This window comes from Rhinolophus sinicus, chromosome 17, assembly GCF_057876585.1.
Source record: "Rhinolophus sinicus isolate RSI-liver-muscle chromosome 17, RSI-T2T, whole genome shotgun sequence".
NCBI lineage: Eukaryota > Metazoa > Chordata > Mammalia > Chiroptera > Rhinolophidae > Rhinolophus > Rhinolophus sinicus.
Genome location: NC_142517.1, coordinates 118,331,510 through 118,355,250, shown reverse-complemented (window position 1 = coordinate 118,355,250; position 23,741 = coordinate 118,331,510). Strand labels below are relative to the sequence as shown.

Below are 23,741 nucleotides of genomic sequence, written 5' to 3'. Positions count from 1 at the left end.
AGAACTATGAAAGGTATAGACCAGGCTCATCCACAGCCCGGGCTGCTGGGGGTGGCATTACATCCACTCACCAGGCCTTAATTTTGAGGCCCAAACCTAATCTTCAGAATTACCCCAGATACAACTCCAGGTTGCTGAACTAGGATGAAAATATCAGCTCCATGAGAACTGGCTCATGTAGTTTCCAGTCCTGCATTATCTCATATGATCATCAGTAGCCACACACGGCTATCTAAAGCTAAATTTATGAAAATAAAATCAAAATAAAGTGAAAATTTCACTTTCTCAGTCATGCATAATATTCACATTTCACGTTCTCAGGAGCTGCTAGTGGCTAGGTGCTGGACAGCAGAACAGAGGTCATTTCCATCAGTGCACAATGTTCTGTTGCACAGTGCTGGTCCCATCCATTTAGTATTTGGTTCACTGAGGCAAACATTTATATTACAATCCCATAGGCTTCATCCATTCCCTCTGAGGAACATTCGAATCCACAGCGGTCCTCCACTCTGACATTAGGAAAACAGGAAAGCAAGCTGTGCTTTCAATGCCATTGCCATCTCTTCCCACTTGATGTTGTACTGGAGAAACGGGCTTTTTTTTTAAAAACATGTCTGAGGTTAAGGAGGTCTTAATTTAGTTTTTCAGCTACAATTAGCATTGGCTATTTGATTTTCATTATTTAAGATGAATTTTCTTACCAACCTACTTTTATTTGACACAATCTTCCTTTAGAAATGTCAGCATTAATCCAGGCATAGTCCAGCCTGGCATAGATTCTGTGTGTATCTTCAAGATGATCCATTAAGATCTAGTAGGTGTTGAGTTTAGCTTTCAGAGAAGAACATTATTTCTTTTATTTGCATGTTGTGTGGGGGCCCATTAACTTTTCATGAAAACACTTCCTAACTATATAGTTTTGAAAAACTCATTTAACATGCACAAACCACAGTTACCTTATTTGTAAAATGGAAATGGTTTGTTTTAAAGATTTTAGTATAGCCCTTCATAGATTTGAATTAAAGGAAAACCTCAGCATGGCCCCTGGTTTGTCGCTGAATTTTACCTAATGTTGGTGTCTCTTGTTAGGGTGTAGCACAGAAACAATAAGGCAAAACCTCATGGAAAAGAGGGAAAACAATGCATTCCTGTATACTTTTTTTTTTTTGGTACAAAGAGGCTTTAGATGGTGTTTGGGAAAAACTGAAGGAAGCTCTCTGTCTCAGAAGACACTAGAGAATGTGACATAGCCAAATGAATAATACCAGTGTTGTTTAAGTCTCTGCCAAGCACTTTTGAAAAAGAAAGAAAATATAAGGACAGTGACAGTGTGGCTGGTATATAATTCCAATGCCGCTCTCTGGGCTCATGGGAAACCTTTATTCTTCTTCAATAACTTCACTCCCAGATAAATAGCTGACAGGGTTACAGACACACTGGCACCCTTCAGCAGTATTTTGTTGTTGTTGTTCTACTCCTAATAGGTAAACAATGACAACTTCACAAGTTTCCCCAACTTAGCCTCTAAGAGCTGCTTTAGCTCCCTGAATCCGAGGGTGCACACCCCAGATCCTGTTACCAGGAGACCGGTGACATCCTTGGCAATCACCAAAGACATCCCGTATGCCTCCCTAGAGCTTCTCTTTATTCAGACTTGCCTTCTCTTGCAGAGCTACCTCATTTTCCCTTAAAGCACAAGATTATAATAAGAATAATGCATTTGCATGCTTCCTCCCACTGCAATATTTATAGACCACATGGCTCAAATACATTGCTATGGTTTGCTTGTCTAATTTTATGATGGCGTTTCTAAACAAAAACACTTGCTCGCTAGTGCTTACAGAAGGGGCACTTAACACCATGTGGATGATGACAGGTGGCACCAGATGTTTTTATTAGGTGCTCTTGCTATTCAAATAGAGAGCTACTTGGTGTGAAACACACTGGGAAGTTTTCAAGATGAGAAAGAGGTGAAGGGCTTCCATTCCCAAATCTTGGACAGCAATCAACAGAGTTTGCTGTGTGAAAAAATACTAAATACTGAGTGTGCCAAAAACACACACAAACGTATACACATTTTAAGAAAGGAAAAAAATGTATTAGAATTGTAATACTCAATATATACCAATAACAAAAGATGACTACAACTCACGTTTGACTTCTGCAATTACAAGAGGTGCTCAAAGTGGGTACCATCAGTGTAATTTTAATACATTTTTTTTCTTTCTTAATACATGCATGCATTTTTTTTTTGGCGCCCTCTGCATTATCAAATTTATTCCTTATCTCGTGGCAGTACTGTATCCAACTCCAAAAGGTATGCTGACTTTCATAAGTCTTACGTGCAGTTCATCCCCAGCTACTAAGAGCAAATGCTCTTAGGGTTCAAATTATTCAACAAATAATTGCAAAGCACGTGCTCTCAAATGAATGCATTAGTAGGCATCAAGAACTTTCTCTGGGAAGGTGAAATATAGATACAATGCAGACAACATCATGATTGGGAGAAAAATGAAACAGAGAAGGAAAGTGCCAGAGATATTCAAATAAGGAAAGAAAATTGTGAATATCAGGAACAGTCAAGGGAGTTCACAAAGTAGGTAGGGTTTGAACCAGACTTTGAAAGATGGGCAGAATCCACGCAAAAGAGAACTATGAAGAGAATTACAGGCAGCGAAACAGTGGCAAGTGCCTGAGGGCTGGAATGAAACCGGCGGCTGTGAGGCAGGCTGTGGTCCACTTTGGGGCTAACGCTCCCCTCCTATTCCCATGTCTGCTCGCCTGCCAAAGGCAGCTCAGTTGTAGCTTCATGCTTCCTCAATGCCACGAGCTGCTTTGTGTAGACCATCTGGTTTCTTGTTTGGCTCACTTGCTCTTGAGCTTCTTAAAAGCAGAGAATATATATAGACGAGTTGTGATCAAACAATATTGTGAATGTTTAAATTAAAAAATATATTACAGTAAAAGACACATTGCCATTAATCCCCCTCAAAATACTCCTCTTTGCATCTGACACACTTATCCCATCATTCTTGCCACCTTTGGAAGCAGTTCTGGAAGTCCTCTTTCGTGAGGGTCTTTAGTTGTGCTGTCATGGCTGGCTTAATGTCTTAAATCATTTTAACTTTGGGGAAGAGCCAGATGTCGCACGGTGCCAGATCCAGTGAATAGGGTGGATGAGGACACACCATAATGTTTTTATTTGACAGAAATTGCCATATACCAGAAGTGATGTGTGATATGGAGCATAGTTATGATGGATGATGATTTGCAGCACACTTTAAAACACCCCTTATCTCAACTGTAGCTCACACACGACTGACTGCATCGAACAAGTTGAAAGTTGTAACACATTGTTATTAAGGTTTGACGTGCTGCTTCCCATATTGATCCCTGCCTCTCCGTTGGATGGCACTCGGCAGCAGCATTCACCCATATTTTGTGATAACAAGGAAAGGCTCCATGTCACACATCACTTTGGGTACAGCAATTTCTGTCAAATAAAAACATTACGGTGTGTACTCATCCACCTTATTCACCATGCAACTTTTGGCTCTTCCCCAAGGTCAAAATGAACATGAAAGGTAAACGTTTTGAACCAATTCAGGACATTAAGGCAGCCATGACAGCACAACTAAAGACACTCATGAAAGAGGACTTCCAAAACTGCTTCAGAAAGTGGCAAGAATGATGGGATAAGTGAGTTCAAAAAGAAGGGGAGCATTTTGAGGTGGATTAATTACAATGGGTCTTTTACTGTAATACTTTTTTTTTTTTTTAACATTCACTATATTGTTTGATCACAGTCCATATATATATATATATATATATATATATGTGTGTGTGTGTGTGTGTGTGTGTGTGTGTGTGTGTGTGTATTCTCAGAGGCTCAGCAAATTCATATATACAGAATGAATTAATATAGTTGCATATAAAGGTGGATATAAAGGAAGAGGCCAGGTCACAGGAGACCTCAAAAGGCAAGCTAGAGGATTTGAATCCTTGCATTTCATGCCTCAGGCTCCATCATGTGCTGGAGGACATTTGAAATGCATGTACAAAATCTGAATTTCACCATAAATGGAGCTGTGATAAAATATATATTTTAGGAGGTGGGGAAGAGGTATGAGGCAAATTGTCACAAAGGGAACAGTTCTCAGCTATTTTATTTCCTTATCTAGAAAGTGGCTTTACATTTAGGATAATTCTATCAAGAAAAGTTGTGTTATGAATTCACTATGTTGTGGAGAATGAAATGGTTGCAAATGGAAATTTTAATGCAATCCGGAGCTCATCCTTGGGGCTTCTCCTTAGGTCCCTGTGGGACCATGCAAAATTTGGATTCAAAGAAAATCCATCATGGAATCCTAGGCTTGTAGAGCTGTGAGGGTGTGCCGTGCTCTTTCTCAAGGCTTGGCTTTCCTGTAGTTCTCAGATATCTTGGATGTTGAAGAATTATTTCATATCACTGGAAACAATAGTAATTTGTATCACTCTCTTTACTATTTGCCCAAGTCCCTGCCAACCACATTTTATCATTTTCCCCATGTGTGGGTCTTCTCACATAAACTTCAGGGTAGCAGCTGCTTAACATGAGTAAGTATAGTAATTGGAATGACCTTTAAAATGCATCTTCCTCCTGTCACTTGCAGTTTCTCAGAATTTACCAAGCTGCCAGCTGAAATATCATTCTCACCTTTACACTGCTGTTTATTTTGGGCGGGTAGAGTTTTCCTTCGCTAAGTGTATTTGTAGCCTATATACTGTTAGGAATGCATTACTGGAAGCAAACTCTTTACCCATGGAAGCCGGGGGTGTGGGTGGGGGAAAGCGCTGTAAGGGGATGTTCAGACATCCCCTTGGCAGACAGAAGGATTCCCAGCACACCCATGTTTTAGGAAAAAGTAGGGAATTTGTCTTTAGCTAAAACCCCAGTTAGAAAGCCTCTTCCTACTAAAGAAGGCAGAATTGTGTGTTCTCCCGTCCCCCCCAATGACCCCCACAGCAGATAGTGATTTCAGCAAAGGACACACAGACAGGAAGTTGAGATTAAAATCAGCAGCCAGAGGTTTGTAGGAGGCCATGGGAAGTGCAAGCCTCTGAGAAATTCACCTGTCAGCTTCGGCAGTGACCTGGGAAGTCAGCTTTGCAGAGAATGAGGCCACATCTCCCTTTCTTGGCTCACTGCCCTCAACCCCTAGTAAACCAGCCTCCCTTTCTCTGGTATTCTGTTTATTTGTTTCATGCCAGCATTTGGGAACTTACATGTTTATTTCCATCATTATTTGGTCAAAATCTGTGTCCCTCCATGGAGCTTTCGGAATTCAGAGATAGTCTGCTGTGTTCAGCACTCAGCCGCTACCCAGGGCTCCACACAGCAGAGATGTTCCAAATACGATACACAGATGAGTGAACGAATGAATGAACGAATGACTGGCCCATAATAAGGGGAAAAAAACCCAAACATGTCCTGGATCCAATAACTTGAGAAAGACCAGAGCGGGGAAGAAACCAGTGACTCTCTCTCTTGCTCATTCGAAATGTGCCGGCGTACAGTAGGCCCTTTAAAAAGAGCTGTGGAGTGAGTGCTTGGGTCACAGGAAGACTAGCCGCGCATGGGGCTGTCTCTCAGCGAGAGGAATGGAAGCGTATCGGGCTCACCGGGGAATGCCATATCACGTGTGCTGCGTGTGTATCTACACACCTGTGTGCACACACACATGCTAACACGGACACGTGTAATTTTCATTTCAGCGTGTGAGCTTCTATAATTCTCAGCAAAAGTCTTTGCTTTAATCTATAAACCTCGAGTTGTTTAAAAACCACTTCTGGGATTATTTTCATACTTAAAGCAGGGATAGCCTCCTACCTAGTTATGACGGTGACAATCAGGTTTCTCAGCATGGGTAAAAGCACGGTGATGGACACGCTGCTCACAATACAGCTAGTGCTGCCCTGGATGCACTGGGCGTCACAAGAGCTGGGAGACTGTGAGTAGGAATGTGAAGCTGTCTCGCACGGCCATGGGCTCCTGGGCTCTCTGTCTCCCTCTGCCTCTTCCAGGCCTTGAGACCGCCACTGCTTGGTTGCAGGAGAGAAGAGGCCTGCAGCTGGCCCAGGAAATCATGTCAAAGAGCTCTTTTTAAGATGAAGTTACACCTAAAGGGAAGATTTCAAATCTGTACCTTGAACCAAGGGAAAACATCGATCACTTGTCCAAAAAATAAAATAGGTCATGTATGTATAGGTAAATTATTCAGTAAAGCATCGTCTTTTCTTCTGCCTGTGTCTGGCCTGCTGAGAAACATGGTGCCCTATCCATTTCTGTCCCTCTTGCTTTTAACTTTCCAGACTTTCATCTCCCTGCTCTCGGTCAATCCTTGCCCCAGCTCCAAGAGAAGGCAGTGATAGTAGAGCCTTGCTCATGTTTCACAAATACCCTCAGTGAGGAAATGTGTACATCACGCCCATTTGACAGCTGAGGGAGCTGAGATAGGAAGAGGTTAAGTGACCAGTTTTATCTGGAGTTGCACTAAAATGTAAATAGCTGGGGCTTCACCACCTCAAATTCCTGAGTTTGAGTCTGTTTTGAGGTAAATTATTAAACTTCTGTCAGAGTCAGTTTCCTCATCTGACAGTCAGGGAAGCTAATAGTCCCTATGGGTTTTGCAAGCTGAAGGGAATGGCGTATTATGCTGCTGACCATGCATGCGATACAAGGAGCAGTTGGGTCTACCTAAGCTTTCAGAAGTCCAGTCACAGCAACACTCAGGAGGCCAGATTTCAGTTCTATGAACTTCCTATGAGATAATTTAATTCAAGGTAAATATAGCACAGAGCTAAGTTTAAACTTAGGTTTGTCTGCAGAAACAGGTGAGGGCATTTTATTACAGGTCAGTCCTACTTTTCCCCGAACTCAAAACATATCAAGCTCTTTTTTCTCTCCCAGCTGTGTGTATAAATGATGCTGACCAATGGGCCACCGATGAATTCTTTTGGACTAGAGAAAAACAGTGTTAAAAGGCCACAGGTGCTTTTCCTTAGCAGCCCAATCAGTGCACATCAATGCAGATGAGGAAAAAACGAATGTGACATTGGCCGTGTAGAAGGGAAGACATTCTGGAGTATGCGAGAAACAAAAGGAAGGCCCTTATTGGGGTGTGGGATGAAGACTAAATTGAGATATTGATCGTGTGAAGGGAATAAAAAGGGAGAGCCTGTGTCTTCTGATTATTCATTTATCAAAATTTTCTACAGAGTTAAATATAAGTACTGGCTCAGAAAAGTAACTTGAGAATCTAAAATACCATTCTCTTCATGTTTTGATCAAGATCAAAAGTTTGCCTTAGCTTCTATGTCATCTAAAACCCCCGAAATTCATAGCTAGTATTTCTCAGGAGAGATGATCCAAGTAATACTGACTTGATGTACGTTTCCTCACTGCTCTCTGAACATGCACATCTCACCTCATCCTCATAACCATAGCTCTTAGAAAGAATCCCTCAGCTTGGGGAGTGCTCGTGATAATTCATGCAGTTCATTGTTTGGCTCTGTTTTCAGCGTCGATATTTCAGATCACCAGTTATCAGGGAAGAGTCTCACTGCCTCTGACTGGACAGAATGAAGTGCCACCCGTGGCGTTGTCAGGGCTCTGTGTTTGCTATGAATTGGGGGTACCTTGGTGCTCTTCTTTATGCCCAGGAAGAGAGGTACCATTTCATAGATATAACAATCCACTTTTCTTGTTAAAACAAATGATGAGAGATGAGGTTGGTTACAGAACACAGATGCACTTGTTCAAGGTCACCTACTCAGATCAAATCCAGGTTTCAACTTCCTAAAAAGCCCCTTTTCCCTACTGACATTTGAAGAGAGATGAGATAGGTGGTGAGGTGTAGCCCTCATTTAAGGATCAGGCACATAAATCAGTACATTTTCTGGGCGGTTAGAGGTGGAAGGCCCTTGCAAAAATCAGCTCTGAATCACCTCCTCAGGACAGCCTTTCCAAGTTAGTTCTGAGGTTCCTCTCTTCTCTAATTAGACCAAAGAAATAGATAAGGGTAATCTCTTGGTGGGTGGAGCCAGTGGCTCTCTGTGAGTCTCTCTCAGTGGGCTTGTCACATGGTTGTTGACAATGAGCTGCATGGATGATAACCCTTCTGGCATCTGTGGTGGTCTATAAACTGTGGCCAATATCCCTTCTCTTCCTGTGTTAACACAACCAGTTTTGTGATTTGATCGCAAGATGAAAACACATCATTTTCTGCTTTGCAATCCTGCTGAACCACGTAGGACGCCTCTTAACTGCAAAGTTAGAAGCAGTACAGTGCAAAGACAGGCATGACGTCTTCAACCAGACTGTGGTTTGTAGCCAGGCTCGGCTATGTACTCAATGTGTGACCTTGGATGAGTTACTTAGTACCACTGTACCTTAATCATCTCATTCTGCAAAATGGAGTTAGTAACATTACCTACATTACAGGGTTGTTGTGAGGATATATACATATATATATATATATATATATATATATATATATATATATATATATATATATATGTGCTTATAAGATACCCTGGCACACAGTAAGCATTTCTTGAAGAGTAACTATTAATATGGCCTGTTCCTCATATTTTAAAGTGTTGTGTGCTGCCAAGTTCCCCACGGGCTGGGCTTTAAGTTCTCTTTTAGCCGCTGCTGTCAGCAGAGTCTTTCCCATTGAGGCACACAGATACCCAGCACGCCGCCGTTCTAAGTCCCATCCTGATACTCTCTACCTGGCCTGGAATAGCCCAGCATGACCTCCTTAAACCCAGCTCAGTCCTCCAGTTCCTGTTGCATTCTGGCTTCCTCAGTGACACTCCCTTGACCTGCTCTGGCTCCCCAAGCCATCAGTCCCCTCTCTCTGCACTTTAGGCAATAGGCCACCAACATTTATATGGGTAGAGGAATCAGACAATTCTTGATTTGAATCTTGACACCCCCCTAAACACACACACACACACACACACACACACAAAACAACAACAAAAAACACAAAAACAAACAAACAAACACAAAAAAACAAAAAAAACAAAAACAAAACAGAAAAATAACACTGCCAGGTAACCTCAGGAGCTCACTGAACTTCCATGATCATCCCTGGTCTTATTTGTAAAATAGCAATAATGAAGCAAACCGAGGGCTCCCACGTTTGAGTATGCAACAGAATCACCTGGAGACTTGTTCAAACTCACATGACTCCCCTTCCCCAAGGTTCTGGCCCAGCAAATATGGGCTGGGGCCTGAGAACATGCATTTCTAACAAGTTGCCAGGTTATGCTGGTGTTGTTGGGTCTGAGAGCCAAGCTTTAGAACACTTGTGGGTCTTGCAGAACTGTGGCTAGAAGTAAATGAAAGAATATTTAGAGAATGTTTGTTCAGTAACCGTTATATAAAGTATAGCCCTTGCTTTTCCTCCATGAAGTAGACTAAAAATAATAAATAAAAACAGCTGAAGCGTTCTTGTTTTGATTTGGGCCCCATCCCCGTAAGTTAAGAGAGAATACCATATTGTCGCATTTCTCATTTTAGAGTTAGAAGCTCAGATTGTGTGGGCATTGCCCTTACAATAACTTTTCTGGCACCCAATGGAAAGGTTTTCCATTTAGAGAAGAACTAAAACATATGTATTATCCTGCAATGTAATCTTTTGATATAACATACTGTTTTTAACAAACTCCCACACACGGGGTGAGTTTTTAGCATGAGTCTGTTTACAGGACGTCATCCAACATAATTGTGGGGGCAGAGCCCCAGAAAGTAGTTTCCAGGCTCTCAGCCTCACATAGACAGGTGCTGGCTCAGGTAGTAAATGGCCAGCAACTGTGATTGCATGGCCATCAGCTGTGGCTAGTTGGCCGTCAGCTGTAACCAGTGAGCCATTGGCCACTAATATAACTGCTGTGGCTACGCTAGCAAAGAGAGGAAGGGAAGAAGAATGGGGGCTAGCAAGAAGATGGCGGCTGGGCTGGCAAGCACGGATGGCGGTTTGTGGACAGTGTGGATCCAGCCTCCAGTGAGAGTATAGTGCCGCCAGAGAGAATATAGTGGTATGACTCCCCTACCTATGGCTCCGTGGGTGTTCCTTTTTGGCCTCACCATATCCTGCGTTCTTGTGTGGGGAGTGGGAGCAGAGACCCAGCAGGGTCTCCTGCATGACAAATGGCGCAGCGAGCAGGGTCTCCCGCACGACAATAATGTTTCCCCACTCTCCGTATTTACAATACTCCAAACTCTGAACCAAGAAGATAAGGATCTTGACCAGAGAGTATAGCCGATGCTTTTCTTAAAAGAGAGAAAGGGAAGAGGTTATGGAGTGAAAAGTACATTTCATAACTTAGTTGGCTGTAAGAAATTTAAAGCAGTGTTCCACATGTGATTCACTCATTGGAAAAAACTGTTTAATTTTCGAGAGGATTAGAGCAAAAAGGTCTCCACAGGATGCAATAATAGCAAAAACCACGGGGGCAAATCCCCTGTATCAGGACCTGGCTTTACCACACTGTGCAACTTCCATTTCCTTCCATGCAAAACCAGAGCTGCATGATCTCTGAGGACCTCCCCCAGGGCCATAACTCTATCAAAAAGAAACCAAGGAAATGAGACAGGTGACCATAGAAACCCTTTGCTGGCACCAAAAAACCAGATGAAATCAGTCTCTATCCATCTTTATGAAGGTATGTAGCAATGTTTTTTGGTGGGTAGAATCACTGGCATTACAATGGCACCCCTTGACCCTCCCACACACAGGGTGTGAGGCTTGCTAGAAGGAAAGATCAAGGATCCAGCTGTGCCTTTCAGTGGTCAACTGTCCTGAAAATAACAAAAAGGCAAGTCATGTTTGTTGGCAGCTGCAGATAGTCTAAGACCATACTCCCTTCCAACCAAAATATCCCTTCACTCAGGCACATCTGAGGGTCTTTGTTTATGTATATTCACAAAAGTTTTTTGTTTGTTTGTTTGTTTGTTGGTTGGTTTTTGTTGTTGTTGTTGTTGTTGTTGTGTCCCTGATCAGGGGGACAGCTGCTTGGGGGACCAGCTGGAGAAGAAGCCATCCCTCTCCCTACTCCTCACCCCTTTTGTATAGAAGCCATGCAATCCCAAGGACTCCAGGGTTAGAAGCTGTAGGGCAGTGGTTCTCCAAATCTGGTCCCAAGACCATCCCAGCAGCACCCTGGATTTGGTAGAAACACCAATTTTCTGGTCAACTACTATAATATCAGAAACTCTGGGGTGCTACCTGGCAATCTGGGTATTAACAAGCACCCCGAATGATTTTCATGCAGACATGCTGGAATTGACCTGCGTGATTTAAGAAGCCATTCACTCCCAGGCTCGTGTAAATTCAGGGTCTGCACATGCATGAATCTACAAATAAGGACCGCCTTGAATTTTGTGTCCTAGGCACATCACATGCTTTTGTCACCCTATCCAGGCCCTGAGACCAATGCTTTAGGAGAATCCAATAACCACAGCATTGACACCAAATGGATGGGCCTTTCCCTAATGGGTGGTGGGTGACTGGTCACTCAGAGAGGCAGCTCCTGTGAACAAGCGAGAAACAAAGCCCAAGGGAGCCACAGGGCAGACTGATTAGAGAGTGTTTGAGGTATACCTGTGGGGAACCATCCCAGAAACTACTGGGGGTCACGTGGCCATGGTAGTGGTGGGAGGAGCTTCAGAGGGAGACCTGAGCTTCTCCTCTCCCCATGGAAACTAAGAGTTAGCAACTTTTGGCTACGGGAATAAGCATGCAAGATTTACTGAGTATCTCCTATTTACTAGACATGCAACTGAGCCCCTCATGTCTCACACTGTCTCATTGATTGCTAAGTGCAAAGGTCGGTTTTATGATCCTCGTTTTGCAGAAGAGAAAACACAGACAGAAGGGTTAAATAATATGTGGTATATCTCAAGCTAATGAGTAGTGGCCTGGAAATTCGACATGCTTTACCACTTCTCACCTGTGTTGCCACTTGCACTGGGATTACTGAATTTCCACGGGTGTGACTTCCACTCCCCCATTTTAGACAACTGACTCCTCAGCACTCCTGCTTGCTCTTCATTGTGGATACTGTCTCCTATTCAAAATCTTAGACAACATTTTGTGATTTGTTTCTTCTGCTCTGGACTTTGAACCCTGGAGGACTGGACATGACACCTCGAATTGACTTGTTGGATCCTTTGAGAAAAGTCCTAGCGAGAAGTACTCTTGACCTGGACCACCGAGACTGGGCCACCCTTACTTCACTCAGAACCTGCCTGACATTGCACATCACTTTCAATGCCCCCTTTTTAAATGGAATCTCATTTGAGTCACCTAAAGTTTACAAATAATTTAATACAGTGCATGCCCATAAAAACTGTTCTGTGGTTGGGCAGCAGATGGGCTTATACAATTAGAGCCACAGACACACAATGACTGAAATGCCTTTGGGGTAGATAGTACATTGGTCACCTCTGGACTGCAACTTTAATCCTACAACCATGGAAGAGTTGATATATATCTCTAGGTCTTCGTTTACCCTATTTCAAAACTAAACTGGGAATACTGATGCCCTGTACTCCCAGGGCTTATGCAGCCCCCACCACATCGTATTCTACTCTGGTGTTTACATAAGTCTGCCCCACTCATTCAGCCCTGCCCAACAATGAGGCTGAATAACTGAGGGTATTACAAACAGGTGTTCAAAGCACGAAGCATTTATTGAGGGTGACTTGGCTCTGTGATAGTTTAGACTATCATGCCTTGCCTACCTCAAGTCCAGGGGGTTGCAAGAGATAAGTGTAGCTCCTGCAGAACAGGGCTTTGGGGTGTAGAGGACACGATATTGGAAAGCCAGCCCGCAGCGTAGGGAGAGTAGCTGCACAATGTTTTCTAGAGGTTTAGAAAGACTATTGAAAGACCATGGGGTCTGTTGGGAGTTCTCCATTCTAGCCCTAAGTGAGATTTCTACAAGGTATTCTACCCCCTTCTCCAACCTCTCCTTGGAGTGTCAGGCACTGGGCACCTCTATAGATGGAGCTTCCTAAAGCCAGCACTGTCCCTGCAGCCACAGCCGTGGGCCGGGGTAGTTACAGCAAGTCCTTTCTTTCTTATGGCCAGAAGATTTGGAATTTGCCAATCATTGAGACGCAAGCTGTTAGTTGAGGTTCCTATGTCCCTGGGAAGGGACCCTCCCAGCTTTTACTCAAAGCCTTGTACCAAGGAGGGTTTGGGAGCTTGCATGGGCTGAGCAGCAGACCCAGACACTGTCTCAAAGTGAACATCCTTAAAGGACTTCACTGGAGAAAGTGCTTAAGATTTCAAAAAACGTGTGACTCTTCTGTGAATGTGACCTTGGTTTTGCCATACTGGCTTTCCCCCAGTAACTAGCACTAAGAGCATTTTAGTGTGTAAGATGGCCAGCATGGAAGGGAAGCCGGGAGGACTAGATCCCTTTCACAGAGAAGTCAGATTACTCTGAGAGGGGAAAAGCAGGGATAGGGCAGGACAGCCACTGTGAGGCCAAAAGAAGGCCTGGGTGTCCACAGCCTCTAAGGGGCAGAGAGGAGGGTGGTCTGAGAGAGAAGAGACTCAGGCCAGATCAAATGCTGCCCTCCCTGGACTTTCCAGACAGAAGCACAGGTAAGAAAAACAAGTCAGACTCTTCTCCACCCCTACCTCTCCCACCCCCCCCACTCCGACCCTCAAGGGCAAGCTCCTTAAGGCAAAGACTTTGCCCTTGGCCCCCTTAAATCAGGTTTGCATCAACACAGGAAAAATGAAACACAAAACTCAGAAACCACTTGCTTTTCTAACCTCTACCCCTCTCCAACAAATGTTAAATGTAAGTTCAAGAAATAATTAATTAAGCAAAGCATTTTATCACAGTTTTCCCTTCTGTGAGAGACCCTGTCTGGTAAATCAAGAAAAACACACCATTTACCACAAAACTAAGCACAATCCCTTATTCTTATATAGTTAACCAAAACACGATTATATGTAATACAATTATACAGACTACAATTACACAAAAGTAATGATGCAGTGTAGATGGCAATGACTTTTGTGTAATCAAAAACAAGAGCATCCCTGATTAGACATGAAGGCATTGATCAGTGTTCCCTCTATTGATCTACACTGTGCAGAGCCTGGGCTGGCTGACACTTCCCACCATCATTCACAGGACTCCAGGGGCGGCCACCACTCGGGGCAGCATCTTTTATTCTGCGGTCTCTAAACTAGCATATTCTAATGAAGCACACATGTTATTACCCACGTGTCCAGCTTTTCAAATAGAGAAAAACACAAGCTAAAGTAGAAGAACCAGAAGTCAGTGTGATGTGTTGACTATCACGTGTGCAGTGGTGTTATCAGAGAAGCGTGCTCATCAAGTTCTAATGACACCATTCGTCCCAAGCCTTAGAGGAGATTCGGATCTGTGTAGCTGATGCCTGTGCACTCAGGAGAGGGGCCTGCTGCTTCTCACTGCTCCCCTGGACTCGGATAGTCACCTCCAGCTCTGGTGGGTTCTCTTTCGATCCATCTTTCTCACTATTTCCCGAGTACCCTTCCTACTAGTAGGCAGATCTGAGCACCTTCCTTTCTGACTCTCACCTAGAGCAGAAAGACAAACTCCACAGGCACACGCCATTCTTCTGATTGATGCTGGTCCACATCTCTAACCACATTCACGTCCCGTGCTCCACCTGACTGACCAGCTATCCCCATGCACAGACTTTTATCACATCTAAGACACCATTCGTTAGAATACATACCACTATTTTAAATGCCACTAAGATAAATAAATGTTGCCAATTAAACTACTACCATCAATTGTAAAATGTGTCCAAATATTACAGATTTCAAAATGAAAAACAGGTGTCTTGAATTGATGAAGTCTTGCAAGCATGATGCCTCCTGTGTCTATGCCATTTCCCTTGCAGCATCCTGCCAGCTCATCCCACACGTGCACATTTGCCCCTCAGCCGGGTCTCTCCCGTCCTGTAAGCTGCAGCACAGCACCTCTCCCTGAAAACCTGAAAACCTCCTGAATGTCCCTCTCCCTCGGCCAGACTAAGTTGTTACTCCCATATGTCCTACCAATAAGGGTGCACGTCTTGGTCATGTATTGCACTTTATCGTAATGGCTAATTTTTTTCCTGATGAAAATTGAGTAAAGACCCTATTTCACCAACACATAGGCTAGCACTTAACACATATTATTCACCCACTTAATAAATGATATTTTAACGGGGGGGAGGGGCGCAGAACGGGAGAAATGAAGGGGAAAAGCACTAGAGGAGAAACATGATAAACCTTGCTAAAAAATTGCAATCAAGCCTCTTTAATGTTTTCCAGTGTGTTTTTGAATCTAGAAACTTCCAATATAAGAGGAGCCAGATCCCAGGAGACGCTAAGAGAGACACTGAACTTTTGCTAGATTTGCAAGTTGCAGAAAGTACTCCTTCTCGGTCCAGGGTCTGGTTTCTTCTGGGCCAAAAATGCAATTGGTCAGGGGCAGTGACAGCAAAGGCCAGTCAGCCCGGGAGTCTCTGTCTGTGGATGGGAACTGCCCCAACCTCTGTTACATGCTTCCAGCACGCCTGATGCTCACGTTTTGTGCTAGAGAGGACACACACTGCAGTAAAGAATAAAATGGTTTAGGAGAAAAGTCATTCCTTCCTCCTTTATGCTTTACTGTTAACTTCAAAGTAATCAAATGGTGTTTATGCACCAAATTTTAATCCTTTCACAAATTTATAGTTTGATTTAATTTGCATATCCCATTTACTGCAAGTCAACATGAAGAGAGACTCAACTAATTTAAACCATTTTTCTCTGGGTCTGAAATCCTTTCAGAAATATTTTCCATTAGGCAACTCAATTATATCTAATGTGACTAATGTCAGTGGATTTGAATTTTGCTTAAAGAAACTCATATTTAGAACAGTGAGAATAGGAAGGGATGGGGAACAGAGGAGAAGAGACAATAATTACCTGTCTTTGATGCTACACAGATCAATGTGTAAATCACTAAAATTCCCCAGGGAACCTTGCTGAACTGAAATGAGGTCCTTGGGCTGGTTATCAATAAAGATGAGCCTCATGCAGCCTTGGAAAGCCTTAATGGGATTTAAGCATTGGGAAGCGGTGAGATTGTCAGGGCACCCTGTGAGACAGAGAAAAAAATGAAGAAGAATCCTGAAATGATCAGTCATTGCTTTGGCGACCTATCAATGGAAGACCTTGAGGTCTAATTATTGTGGTGCTTTTTCATTCATAGCAGTGCACACATCTTTTGTCGTAAATCCTAGCATTTTCAGAGAGGGGGCAGAATTGGTACAAAATAAGGCATACTCAATCACTGTAGAGAACAAAAACAAATATATTAAAAGGAATACCAATGCTATAACATGTATCTCATTCTTACTTCATTTTTCCTCTTGGTAAGCTATGTGCCATTCTTCTGCATGGTATACCTCACTCATCCTACAGTAGCCACATGTTATAACTACTTGGGAAGGTCAGTTCTGTCTTAAAACACACTTTTAAATGCACAATTCAATTTTAAATTACATGTTCACAGGAAATTATGCTTTGGGTTAGGATGACAGCAGAGTAATTATGTGGTTAATTGTTAGCATTAACAGGCTTAGTTCTTGACAAAGGTACACACAGGAATGTAAGTGGAATTTTGATGTGACGTGCAAACCAAATCCAGATGCTAAAGAAACTATGGGTTTAACTGCACATAGTTAAAGGGTTGTAAGAGCACATGTGAAAGGTTAACGCTATACCTTTTTAACGGGTGTTCTTTAATAAAAGAAATGCATCGTACATATTTAGCATAGCTTGAAACTAGGGCATATCTATTATACTTCTCATGAAGACAGAGAGAGAGCAATGTAGGTGTATGAGTGCTTGAGTTCTTTATAAACTCCATCCCAATTGTTTTAATAGGTTCAGACCATATGGGAATGTAAGCTTGAAAACACAGCAATAACCCATAAATAATTGGGAATTATTTCAGCCATCTCTAATAGACAGTCACTGCTGGGCTGACGCCCGGCAGCTGGTTAACAGCTCACAGGCACACACACTATAAAATGAAGAGAAATGTTACGACTTCTAATTGAAGCTATAGAGAGAATTTATGTAAGTTGACTATTATTACTCAAACTCATTTTTCACCTCCCTTAAGTTTACAGTCTACATGTAGGGCACTTGTTTAAACACTGCTCAAATCACAGCTACATCTCCACCTTCTGAGACCATTGCCATTAAGACCCCCCTCTAAGAACTCTTCTTCACCTGGCGGAGGGGGGCCGTTTTCACTTTGAGGCACTCAGGTGCTTATATATCCTCATTATTCTACATTATTTTTCACACAAATAAATACAAAGTTGTTTTTCCCTCTTGTGGGAAACACATATGATCCAAAATTACACAGTGTGTGAAGTGTATCTTTGGGGCCCCACGACCCTCTTTCTACAGCTTTTGTGCTTCATTAGTGGGTGTCCCTTTGTTGTCCCTAGTGGCTTGTAGAGAACACAGATCTGAGGGCAAATCCCCATTCTACTACTCACAAATTATTTCATGTCAGCAAACACCATAGAAGCAAACACTTTTCTGTGAACTGGGGCTACTATTAGCTACCTCACATAGTTACTGCATGAATTAAATGAGGCAAGACACATAAAACACTTACAGAAAATGAAAGTGTTTCCATCTTAAAAGAATTTGTCATCCATGCACACATGGGGAATATTGGGAAGGAGGGACAGAGGCCCTTCCTGAGGCTCCACAATCAACCCACACATACACTGCTCCACACTGCTGCCTTCTCAGGACACCTGCAGATGTAGACTTCATCTGTGCAAGTCCCTTTTGTATTTCAAAGCTTACCCACATGTCACAGGTCTGAGAGAAGTGATTGGTAAATTCTATTATGGAGACTGTACTCTATGATTTTACCCAGAACTTCTCTTCAATTTCTTCATGGAAAAATAATGGGCGACTGTAGACCAAGTCCAGTCCACACATACACGCACAAAGGTTGAAGCCAGTTTGTCCATTCCCTGCCAGGTAGGAAATCCTGTGCTTACATGTAAATGTTGATCTCACTGAACTCTCCCAGTAATTGTGCTTTGCTTTTCCCTGGCCTAGATACAGAAGTTCAGGGGCTATAAGTGTCTTTCTTGCTCAAGGTCAGATGGCTATTGAGATTAATGAATATTTAGACTAATTACTCTTTAGAGATTGTTTCTAAAATTGTTTCTATAAACAACTGACTAAGAAATTGGATATTAATATTTTAATAAAAGGAAAACATTGAAAAAAACTAAATAAAAAATATATGCATCTGCAAAATGCAGTGAATGCCTAATCGTATATTTTTCATCTTTACCAGTTTGCCCTGTGTTTTTATCTTAGGAAAGGTTCCCAGGTTCCACCCAGCACCGGAGAGGGCAGAATCTCTACTGGCTGCCCCGGTGGAGCTACAAGTTCATGGGCCTTCTATGTCTTCCCCATTTTTAGCTGCCGCTCGTGGGCATGGTCTCCCAGGATGTGGGGAAGGAAAGGACAGGGGATTGAGACACCAAAGCGGCACAGGAATGGCCCGGATGGCTGAGCGAGCTGGCTGTTCCCTCCCACCCGGATATTTCCTCTTTCAGACACTGCTGACTGTGGGTACTTTCTCCAAGTTTTCGGCTGAGTTTCCCCTTTCTAATGTGATCACAGAGCTGTGCATGGCTATAAAAATCTCCTTTGGACGTGTTATGTAACTTTAGCTCTTATAGCTAAAGTTCTTTTTTTTCTTCAGCACTGACCTAGATAATTTATATCTGCACAGCTGTGAGACAGTTTGCTTCTCATTATTTTGCGTGTGTGTGTGTGTGTGTGTGTGTGTGTGTGTGTGTGTATGTATTGGAAGAATGGTCTAATTGACTAAGAAAGAATCATCAGAATGAAATAATTGTTCACTGTAGTCTCTCTCGCACCTTTATTTTCCACCTCCAAAGCTGGGAACTTACCTCCAAAGTAGTAGCTATTTCCAGAATAAATCTGTATCTGGATAGTGTCCTGAGCGGGGGATGCTGCATCGTTATCCAAGGTGAGAGTGATGCGGTTTCTTCGGGCGTTGATACTGACTGAATGCCATAGGCCGTCATTCAAGTCGCTGCCTGGAAAAGAAACAGGACGGGCAGACATGGGGGTGACTGATTTGGGGAGGTGTGGGGAAAGTGGGGTCCATTTTCCTGGCCTCCTCTGGTCCCTGTGCATTCTCAGAGTGGTCCCCACTCATCACTTTGCTTAAATCAACACCCTAGCTTCTTCCCAAGAGTCCTTTTTCTTTTTTTTACCACTTCATTCTATGCTTTTTTTTAAAGTGGCTGAACAACTTCAGATGTTTGGTTTAAAAACAAAAGGGCAAAAACACGTATTGGTATGTATGCTACAACCAAAGGTAGGTAACACATTAATTGACCTATTGTGATATAAATTCAGAGTAAAAGGCTGAAAAGAACACCCTCAAAATGTTCCTGGTGGTTGTATCTCTGGGTGGTGAGATTACAGGCAATTTTAGTTTTCTCATTTTTTTTCTACTAATGGTTTATACTTCTATTTTAGTAAAAATAAACTATTTTTAAAGGCAAAAGTAAAAGAGGGAATCTAGAGCCCAGTTAACACTGCAGAGTGTGTGCAGTGGTTCATGCCCCATCATAAGTAAACACTGTTTGCTAAAACAGATGGACAGAGCAGCAACTACAAGACAATCCCTGCCCTGGGGAGTTTGGGCATTAACATCACAGGTCTCGACCCTCAGGTAGGCCATAGTTAAGTGGAAGAGCCACATGCAAAGTGGATTAAAATCCTGTCCTTTGAGTATTTCTGGCTAGCGGTATAGACAGTGAAACAGGTAAATACCATTTGCAATTCTGGGGGAAACAGTAAATGTGGAAGCGAGAAGCAAGAAGGCCTGATTAACTCCACATAAGGATCCCAAAAAGGCTTCATGGAAGAGGTGGTGACATTTAGGGAAGTTTTGCAAAATGAGCAAGAATTTGCTACTCCTAGAGCAAGAGTTCTAGGAGACAGAGAACTTATACAATGAAGCAAAGGTCAGGAGTGAGAAGCAGGAAAGAACAACAGGAAGGTGGGTGGGAAGAGGCGCCACTCGACCAGGGGCCTCAGATGCCCAGGCTAAGGCAGGGTTTCAACTGTGTCCTCTGACACATGACTCTGGAGGGCACTTTACCCAATTCTGTGAGAGATTCTGAGGATGGGCCCCGGGGGTTTGCATTTTCAGAAGGCCCTCTGGGTGATTCTAATGGGAAGCCCACAAGGGCAATCACTGCTTTGAAACATGGGCTTCTATGAGGGGTCTGAGCATGGGAATGGCCCGGTTAGAGGTGCACATTCAACGACTCTGGCGGCAGAGGCAGGCAAAGGGAGCTGGGAGGAGACAGGCTGGAAGCAGAATCAGGGGGGCCTATTGCTTGCACAACCCCAGGAGACAGGATGATGAGGGTCTCAGCCAAAGTAACAACAGTGAAAATGAACAGTAAGGGGGGTTAAGAGCTATTTCTGGAGGTCAAAGAGATCACACTTGGTAGAGCTTCCTGGCACAGTCCCTGAGAACCCAGCTGGGAAGCCTACATTCAGAATCAGCGCAGCGGTCTGCCTGGCTCCTGAGAAAAGCTACTGAAGCACATGTGCCCGAGGATGGCGAGAGGTGCTGCCCAGGGAGAGCTCAATACCAGGCTGCAGCCCAGCTGCATGGCACTGGGCAGCCTTGGCCCATCTGCTCAGAACAGCCCAGATGGAGAGGCCCCTCCTACATTTGCAGCCAGCTCCCTTGCAGTCAGTCTTCCCTTCAGCCCTGAACATCTGTTTGGGGTGGAGGGGAACCCAGAGGCTGCTCAGCCTGGCTGCCCACCTTCTCCCTAAGGCCAGGGTTGGGGTCTTAACCACAGGGATTCTACTAATGAGGTAGAGGCTCTGTCAAGTGTCTCCTGGGATGCACATTTCACTTCTATCAGGGGCAGCTGGAGGACAAAGGGGCTGTCGTCCTCACTTCTTTTACTTTCATTTGCATAGTACTCTAAATACATCTGCATAACATAGGAGACGACATGTGCAGACAGACTACAGACTGGGCTGGGAGTCAGTGAAGAGTTCAATGTATAGGGTGTAAATAGCCCCTAAGGGCCCACATCCCACTAGGCATCAGCTACAGTAGAGAAGGAAGTGCACACGGAGGCCACAGAATGTCCTGTCTAATTAGAGGTATGGACACGACCTAGTCATCTTACAGATGAAAACAAGGTGAGTTGGCAGGGACAGATCATTAGCTTGTCTTCGGATTCTGGGCTCTTCCCTTTCCCACATCACTATCCATGTTTCTGTCTTTAAAGTCACGTAATGCGGGTTTGCTTCGTTGTGTGTTTTTTCTTTTTCTTTTTCTGTGTGATCTGCTTTTCCATCTGATTTGATCTCTTTTCTCTGTGCCTGCATTGTCCCTGGTGCCTGCAGGGGGAACCTGTGTGAAGTCTTAGCTTACTTCAGATGAAAATTATTAGAAGAGTAGTTCTTGATGCTGACCACACAAAGGGGTCACCTGGGGAGCTTTTGAAAGGACAGGTCCTGGGCCCCACACCAGGCTAATTAAGGCAGACTGCTGGGGTGGCCCCAGGCCTTGGAAGTTACAAAGATCCCCAGAGATTCAATTGTGCAGCCTGAGTTGAGAACTAGTCCATTAAGGAAGGTTTCAGAAGAGATAGGGAAAGAAGCTGGGAAAATCAAGACTAACTTAGAGGAACTGACCTGGGAATAGACTCCAAAGCAAACCAAGTGGCATATTTCCTCTGAAAACCTGCTTTCTACCCCAAACTCCTGCACTACATTCTGTTAATCCACCCAAAATAACAAGTCTAGAGGTTCTTAAAGCTTTACTTTTGAATAACGCTCTTTTGAAGGTACAAGTTTAAATGCTATTAATTACTCACAAATTAGAGAAAATCAATCTATCTGGGTGCTTTCCTCCCAAAACTTCCCTGAGATAAACAGCTCTGAAAAAAGAAGTTTCCAGGGGGAAGAACAGGAAAGCAATATGTGGGGACAGAGCCAGGTGTGCAGTTTCCAGGCTCTCGCCCTCATGTGGAAAGGTGCTCACTAAGGTAGTAAATGGCCATCAACTGTGATTGGATGGCCATCAGCTGTGGCTAGTTGGCCATCAGCTGTAACCAATGAGTCATTGGCCACTAATATAACTGCCGTGGCTACGCTAGCAGCAAATGGGGGCTAGCAAGAAGATAGTGGCTGGCAAGAGCGGATTGCAGTTAGCAAGTGAGGTTGGTTGGCAGAGAGAAGTGGATGACAGGTTGCGGATAGTGTGGCTCCTACTTCCTATGTCTCCAACCCAGCCTCCAGCAAGAATATAGTGGTATGACTCCCCTACCTATGGCTCCGTGGGTGTTCCTTTTTGGCCTCACCATATCCTGCGTTCTTATGCGGGGAGCTGGAGGTGACACCCTGTATGACACCCTGCATGACACAATACCTGTGAGGCCAGGTACACCTTGATAGGTCAAAGCCTCCATGGGGGTAGTGGTGGGGGGGAGAGGGTAGAACAGTGTATTTGGGGCCACTTTGTGGCACTAAGCACTTAAACAATTTTAGACTTGAGGATTGAAGGTGAGACTTGGGTTCTGAAGAGACTGTTGGATGATAACAAACATAAAACTTTTGAACTTTAAAGTGATGTCAAATGTATTTGCCATCTCCCAGACTGGCAAAGTATAAAAACTAATTATATTCAATATTACTGGACGTACAGGAAAGCAGGCAATTGTGCAAGTTGTTGGTGGTAGCATAAGTTTGTGTATTCTTTCTAGAAGGCAATATACCAATAAGTGTCAAAGACCATAAAAATGACATACCTCATTTGTCATGAATTTTATTCTGAAGACTTACTCCTAAAATAGTAACAGAGCTATGGCCAAGATTTATGGTGAAGATAGTTCATGGTATCATTATTTATAATAGCAAAATTTCACAACTACCAATATTTCCAATAATAATATGTTAGCTAAATCAAATATGGTGTATTTAATAGTATGGTGTGGGGACAGAGCCCCAGAGAGCAGTTTCCAGGCTCTCGGCCTCACATGGAAAGGTGCCGGCTTGGGAAGTAGATGGCCATCAACTGTGATTGGATGGCCATCAGCTGTGGCTAGTTGGCCATCGGCTGTTACCGGTTAGCCATTAGCCACTGATATAACTGTCATGGCTAAGCTAGCAAAGTAGTGTAGTGGCGTGGTGGTGTGGCAGCCTGGTGTGGCTTGGTATGGTGGAGTGTGGATTGCGAATTGCAGAAAGGTGGACTGCAATTAGCAATTGAGGTTGGTTGGCAGAAAAGCGGCCGTCAGGTTGCAGATCGTGTGGCTCCTGCTTCCTATGTCTCCAACCCAGCCGCCAGCGAGACTATCGTGGTATGACTCTCCTATCTATGGCTCCGTGGGTGTTCCTTTTTGTTCTTACCATGTCCTGAGTTCTTATGTGGGGAGCGGGACCAGAGACCCCACGTGACACCCCACATGACATATGGGACATAATGTAGTCATTAAAAATCATAATGTCCAAGAATGCTACTGATATCCTAATAAGTGAAAAACTCTAGGTAATTAGTATATGTAGCATGGTTCCCATTTT

At 43.6% G+C, this 23,741-nt stretch overlaps 1 protein-coding gene across 2 annotated transcripts in view; it reads right to left on the bottom strand.

Moving 5' to 3' along the window:
- CNTNAP5 (contactin associated protein family member 5) overlaps positions 1 to 23,741 on the bottom strand; it is an 809,041-nt gene that overhangs the window by 331,888 nt on the left and 453,412 nt on the right. For both annotated transcript variants that reach the window (XM_019749552.3, XM_019749551.3), the window contains exons 9-10: positions 19,061 to 19,210; positions 16,023 to 16,194 (exon numbers count right to left, since the gene is read on the bottom strand). In XM_019749552.3, coding sequence (XP_019605111.3) covers positions 16,023 to 16,194; positions 19,061 to 19,210 — 322 coding nt within the window. The remainder of the gene's footprint in view (positions 1 to 16,022; positions 16,195 to 19,060; positions 19,211 to 23,741) is intronic.